This window comes from Adiantum capillus-veneris, chromosome 2 (genome assembly GCF_014529385.1).
Source record: "Adiantum capillus-veneris isolate H3 chromosome 2, ASM1452938v2, whole genome shotgun sequence".
NCBI lineage: Eukaryota > Viridiplantae > Streptophyta > Polypodiopsida > Polypodiales > Pteridaceae > Adiantum > Adiantum capillus-veneris.
Genome location: NC_140932.1, coordinates 178,710,877 through 178,717,658, shown reverse-complemented (window position 1 = coordinate 178,717,658; position 6,782 = coordinate 178,710,877). Strand labels below are relative to the sequence as shown.

Here is a 6,782-nt window from a genome sequence, read left to right as displayed (position 1 = left end):
GATAGTTCAAAAATTTTGCAAATTTGAAATTTTTTACTAGTATTTCCTGTTTTCATTTGTTGAAAAAGGAAACATGGCCATCTGGGGAAAAAGACTTTCCCAAACGATGGGTAGCATGTTGGCTGAAGAGGAAAAATTTCTGAGCTTTGTTCCTTGGAAAAAATCAAATAGCCCCATAGTACAATTATTGAAAAAAAGGAAAAGGCTACTTTCCTCTAGAAAACTTTAGTCATTTTGGTGCTTTTTGATTGATGGACCAAATTTTGTTTAGTGGCATGTTTGGCATACACAAAGCTTCTAAAACTATTGAGCATTCCCACTAAGCCCTTTATAAGTCACGATGAGGCCAACACGATCCTTGTGGATTGGACAGCAAGGTTGAGAGTAGAACTGTATGTATGAATTCATGAAGGCGGGTGTTCGAATAGCAGGTGTATCAAATTTGAGGGGAGGTTGAGAAATAGAGGGTGGATAAAAGATAGGAGAAGCCTAATTGACACCTCTTTTTGGTAGGTGGGATCAATGGCTCACGATCACCGGTTGATCGTGACCATTGGATCGCCTATGGAATGCAAAATATTCTCACTTCTTCAAATCCGGGGCTTCAACTCACTACCCTCTCCCCGACGGAATTGACTCTAACCACTAGGCTATCTCATGTTCGTTGAAAGGTGTGTGTGTGGTAAGTTTATAGATCACGACGTCGCAAACAAGTTTACACCTAGTTCACATCGAGTTCACACCAAATTCGGTGTGATACACATACCTCCCGAGTTCACTCCTAGTTCACACCTAATTCACACGACGATCGAACGATTCGGATTGCACCCTCCTCGCAACGCCTTCTGTGGGCCATTGATCCCATCTGCCTATTAGTGACGAGGAGGCCTTCTATTAAAGGTTGCAAAAGGGCATGTGGATTAGGATCCATAAAGTTGCGGTCAATTTTATGTACTGCCATAAAATCCTGTGTGTGCGCGTGAGGGAGAGAGAGCAAGGATTGCTGCTCTGGAGGGCAAGTATGAGACGGGTGTAAGAATATACTCACAGAGAGAGAGAGAGAGAGAGAGAGAGAATAGCTTGAGCTGAGGGCAAAGCATTGAGAGAGAGAGACTACCAGGATGTCATTGAGAGGAAGGGCCATGCAGGTGGTAAGAAGCCTAAGCATGAGAGGCGGCGACCATGTCCACACACTCTGGCTTCTCCAGAGCTCCCCCTATTTGTCCAACCATTACACCTGCCATGTCTGCTGGGAGAAAGGCAGTGGCCCCCTCTTCCATTGCCCTGACTGCCAGTTCGATGTGCACGTGGCGTGTTCCGGCCTTGGTGGTGGCAGCAGCGCAAGCGGCCATGTGGCCCGTACCCATTTCTCCCACTTTGAACACCCCCTCCTCCTCAAGTCCACCCTTAGCAGTACTGATGAGGTGCTCATTTTGCTGTTTTTCCAACATGTTGTGTTGATGATCTGCACTCACAAGAAGTTTTGGACAAATTCTCACAATAATTCCCACATTGTGACTTACCTCAACATCATGAGCATAGGTACGATTGGGGGCAAGGGACCACCGGCCCGTGGGGGGGCCGGTGGTCCCTTGCCCCCAATCGTACCTAGCTAGGTATGCGGTGCCTCTCGAGCAGAAGCTCATGATGTTATTCATTGTATGGAAAACACTGGAAAAGACTTCATTTTCCTACATGAGAAAATTTCTAAATCTTCTTGTGAATTTAAGGCTTGTAAAATGTTGTGCACTCCCATTCTTTTACAAAACTCTTTCCTGTTATGTAGTATAACCATCACCTTCTTGCTTGCAGCAAAGAGAATAGGCCTACTTGTTAGCTTTTGCACTCAAAAACTTTTTGAACCACCAAAATTTGACATCCTCTAAATCTTCATTTCACTCATTTCTAAGTCACTTTTGAACTCTTCATAGGTGGTGTGTGATTGCTGTGGCGAAGCCCATCATGGAAGCAATGCGGTCATTTACAGATGCAATCAGTGCGATTTCGATCTCTGCGCATTCTGTGTTCGAGCGCCAAGGTTTTTACTCCACATCAGCCACCCCCACATTCTGGCCCTAGCCACTCTAGGTGAGTATAAGAAGCATGCCTCAAATGAAACAATAGTTTATGCCATGGAGACTCAAATTGCTTGGTTAACATTTAGCATGGAAAGCACAATATCATTATCCAAGATGGTCCAAAATATTGATATAATGGCAAACATTGCATGCAGTACTGACAAGAATAAGGCAGAAATTGTTTCAACATTTATAGGAGAGAAATTTCTGGAAAAATAGATTAAAAATGATGGAAACATATGGATGCAGTGGTCTTTTAGGCAGGGCATGCTTGCTATTGGAATATTTATATACAAGGATTGGCAAATTGTTTTGATTGTGATGTGAATGGGGGGATTTAAATCCTCAAATGTTCCTTGGTGTACTGATGCTAGTTTTTCATAAGGTGTTTCCCCCCTTAATGTTTCATTGGCTTTTTCTCAAATGTTGCAGAGGAGGTGGGAAGGGCATGCCAATGCGACGGGTGTGGGGAGCCAGGGAAGGGCATGATGTATCGTTGTACCACTTGCAACTTCGACCTCCATGTGTCTTGCACCCGACTACCCCTTAGGCCCATGCACATATTGCATAGAGACCACCCCCTCACCTTGATGTTTCAAGAGGACGACACATGGAAATCATCCTACACATGCAATGCATGTGGGCATGAGGGTAGGGGTTGGGCTTATGAATGCTCCCTATGTAGGTTTCACTTACATCCAACTTGTGGGGCGGTGCACCATGATCTCCCCTTCTCCTCTTCACTCAATGGTAGCCTTACCAATTTCAAACGTATTGACTCAAAGGTTCCCCAACGTGCCTCTTTTAACTTCCACCACACTCAAACCTCTCACAACCATCATCATCCCACCCGCTCCTTATCCCTCGCTTCTCCCTCTTTACACAATTCACACAATTTCTTCAACCGTAGCTACTCGTCCTCCTATAGTAGTTCGCTTGATGAACCACTCTCTCCTCATGGTTACAACTCCCACACCTACTCTTCTCTTGATAGGATGTACAACAACTACCCTTCCCCTAGGAAAATCCACGAGGATCATTGGAATGGAAACAATGTTTCCACTAGTGTCCTCACCAATGCCCTTTCTAGTAGGCTAGCTCCCATGAGTTCTCGTGATGTCGATGCTTTGGACCGAGTCATGAATATGCTCAGACATAGTGGATCCCCTCCATACTCTTGATATGTGTGTCTTTGGACATATCCTTGGACATACCCTCAAATAGTACTTGTATATATTGTGGCCGGTGCTAGTTTGAAAACAAGCTTGTTTGAAAGATGCCGGAGTAATGTATATTTTGATATGCTTTAAACCTATACTTCAATTCAAGCTCTTCCTTAGGCGAATCTCACTAGTGTTATGCAGATCATTTATGACCTTGTGTTTCATGTTTTTGTCATACCTTGTTTACTTGTCAATATTTGGATGCAACAATCAATTGCCTTTTGTAGAATGAAAAGTCCTCAAAGAGATTATTGTTGGGAACAAATTCATCTATTGTAGGACTCATTGTAATAATTTCTTAATAGAAACCACATTTGTATCATATAGTTTCTCTATTTGTTTTCATTGTAATATAGATTAATGGACTTATATTGGTGCCTTTTAGATCTAAAAACTCATGGAAGAAATGTGACATGATCTGTGGTGGCAGAATAGTGCAAAAAGCCAATGTATGCCATAAAGCAAAAGTTTCACTGTATATAATTTAAATTTGTGTTTAAAAAGTAGTTTCCATCTTTGTTCACCTGTCACTTTTGCTCACTATTACCCTTGTGCATATAGACGCATCCATCAGTTGTTAGGGCATATGTTTAGAGTCCTTATTTTAGCCTTATCCTCAATAGCACAAACTTTCTCTATCTGTATGATTTAGGCTTCATACTTGAGTCCGTCTTGTTTATGCATATCTCCTCTCTCTTCGATCATGTTCATCAATGATATTGTTTGATTTATGGCATGCTCCTTAGTACAGCTTTTCAACAATATGCTCCTTATATTTATAGCTTTTTTATGAGCTTGATTTTCGAGAGTAGGACTCGAGTAAAGCTTTGGCTACACAAATCTATTCTTCTTTTCTTTATTGAGCTTGGAGATAATCTTACTTGGTTGTCCTTGCTATAGAAATCTGATAGTGTGGTTTAGTATTGATGGGCTGTGTCGATTCTTGCAAGTCAAAAAGAGTATGTTGACATATAGCAGAGTGAAGTGTAGAGAGATTGCCATTCATGAGGCAAAAAATAATTGAGATACAATTTAAGATACATGAAATGATAGTCATTTTATTAACGAAAGAACATTTTAGAAGACATACAAATCAATGAGGATGTAGTTTCAAAGCAAAAGACTAGTGACCTAGTAAGTGAGTAGGTTTCTCATCAAAGTGAGCAAGGCAGAGAACAGTTTTTTGTCAAGGTACATGTGACTCATTAGAAGTTTCATCATTCAAAGAGAAAATGATACAATCTGTAGACCATATAGTGCACGCCAAACAAAAGTGCCATACAGAAGTATGGTGGAGAGTCGCTAGTATCTCTCCCTAGAAGTTATAAGGATGGAAACCGGCCTTTGCCCCATAGTCTAGTTGTGTCATCCAACAATGGAGTTGATTATCGGCCTTGAAAGTTGAAAACAACTTACTATTGTTAGCTTGCTCAGGCGGCTCTTACTTGATCCCACTTGAACTCCTTTTATCGAAATCCGATGCACCACAACTTGTAATTGTAGGAGTGCTATCCCATCATTGCCACAAAGATAGGTGTGAGTAGTGTTTCTACTGCTCTCACAACTCTCTACTCTCTTTGGTTATAGCAAATTGTGTCATTACAACTCTCTAAAATAATTAACCAATCTAGATTTCTTACAATTGACACCTTGTTTTCTCTAGTTGATCCTCATTGAGCTCAATTTCAAGCACCTCTTCAAAACCTTTATCTTTATCTTGATACAATAGTCTAAATCTTTCAACATCAAAATTGAAATAATCCCTCAGATTGAAGGACCGTGATGCTATTAGTTTCTTAGCTTCTAGTTTCTAAGGTGAACTCATTCTCTTTAGTGGTCACTTGAAAAGCCCTTTTTATCCTCCTATGTGAGGCTAATCCCAAATAGCCTTTGTGACCTTTTGAAGGCCGATACGTATGAGAGGGATTATATTTTTCATCCATAGGGCTTCTTTTTATCGGTAGAATATCTTGCCATGATTTTTGGTGCACATCCCCTCAAGGAAAGACTAATAAAATTCCCAATCCTGGAAATAACTTTAACCTATACCTCTTGATTTCTCTTCACATCTTTTGCACTAGCAATCACGTCTGTGACAATTTGCCAAAAATGCTCAGCTCTTTCTTTCGATCACGATGCCCACAAGTTGCACAAAGAAAAAATGAACCATGACATGTGAAACCCTACCTTGGTAGACATTGAACAATTGAAGCTTCTATGCCCTTTGGAATGACTAGGGATGTCTTATCATCTCTGTCATAATAACTAATATCTAATTCTCCTAAATGATTTTCTCATGTTAAACTGATCATTTAATATGGGGAAGTACGAGGGGAGAAAAAGCTAGAATATTGTTAAGCTGGCAGGCCGGCCACAGTAGGGATCCAAAGGAGGGAAAATAGGGATCCAAAGGGGGGGCCATCTGCAAAAGAGAAATGTGCAACAATGGAATTAAAAGACCCTAAGGTTCAGCCCATTAAGACTTCCAAAATGCTAAGGTTCCAAAATTCAAAGGTTGTGTCCAAAGGTCAAACACTAGGGAAATTGGATGCTTTGTGTGTGTCCCAAAAAGTCTTCACAAGTCCTACATAGGAGGGGGCGAGCCCTGGAAGTAGGGGATGAGAGAAACACACACACACACACACACACGCACGCACACACAAGATTCCTTTACACAAAGGGAAAGAGGGACACATGTCAGCTCCCTAGCCCAGATGCCCACAAGGTGTACTCAAATCCTATTGGATGGCCATGGAGGTGGACCAATGAGAATTAGCCTAGAGTAAATCTAGTTTAATTAATTTAAAAACACTTAATAAAAGAACTAATAAGAACTAAGCTCTCTAGAAGACTATTGGACAGTCTCCCAAGGGGTCCAATGAGCATTCAGCAGCCCAATGGCTTGCCTGATTCCTATTGGCCAGGAGACAAAGGGGTCCAATGAGAGTTTAGTTGCATTTATTAATTACCTAAAGCTCTCACAAAAGGGAAAAGGGGGACACATGAAGAAGGCTATCCTTATGCTTCTTAATACTCATTGGCTAAGCCTGGAAAGAGCCAATAGGGTTGCAGCATGAGCAAATAGCAAGAGGGGTCGACCAAGAGAGAGAGAGAGGGGGGGCTGATTTTCTAAAGGTATTATCCACACGCAGTCACACAAACTCATGTGTGAATCAAGAAGACTCTCTCTCTCTCTCCTTCTCAAGATTTAATGGAAAGCTTATCACCTACTCCAAGTGAGAAGGGAGGCCTACACCAACAACTCTTGGCTTTGTGATGCAAATCCAACCAAGAGCCAAGCTTCAATGCATGCTCATCTTCTCTACCATGCTAATTACTAAGCTAAGTTATGATAATATGAGTGATTATGTGAGGAGATGTACATCTTTCTTGTAAGACTACTCCTTCTCCCTCTGAATCTACTCTCATACCCCGCTAGCTCTCACCATCTTTGAAGGTGTGTGAGGTATTGAGTCTGAGA

General features: G+C 41.5%; 1 protein-coding gene across 1 annotated transcript; it reads left to right on the top strand.

Annotated features, from left to right (window-relative positions):
* The first annotated feature begins 959 nt into the window (after nt 1–959).
* On the top strand, nt 960–3,423 carry LOC147464144 (uncharacterized). The gene is made up of 3 exons (XM_086493050.1): nt 960–1,424; nt 1,932–2,088; nt 2,511–3,423. The coding sequence occupies exons 1-3, from the start codon at nt 1,122–1,124 to the stop codon at nt 3,257–3,259; spliced, it is 1,209 nt and encodes a 402-aa protein (XP_086349176.1). The 5' UTR covers nt 960–1,121; the 3' UTR covers nt 3,260–3,423.
* The last annotated feature ends 3,359 nt before the right edge of the window (nt 3,424–6,782 follow it).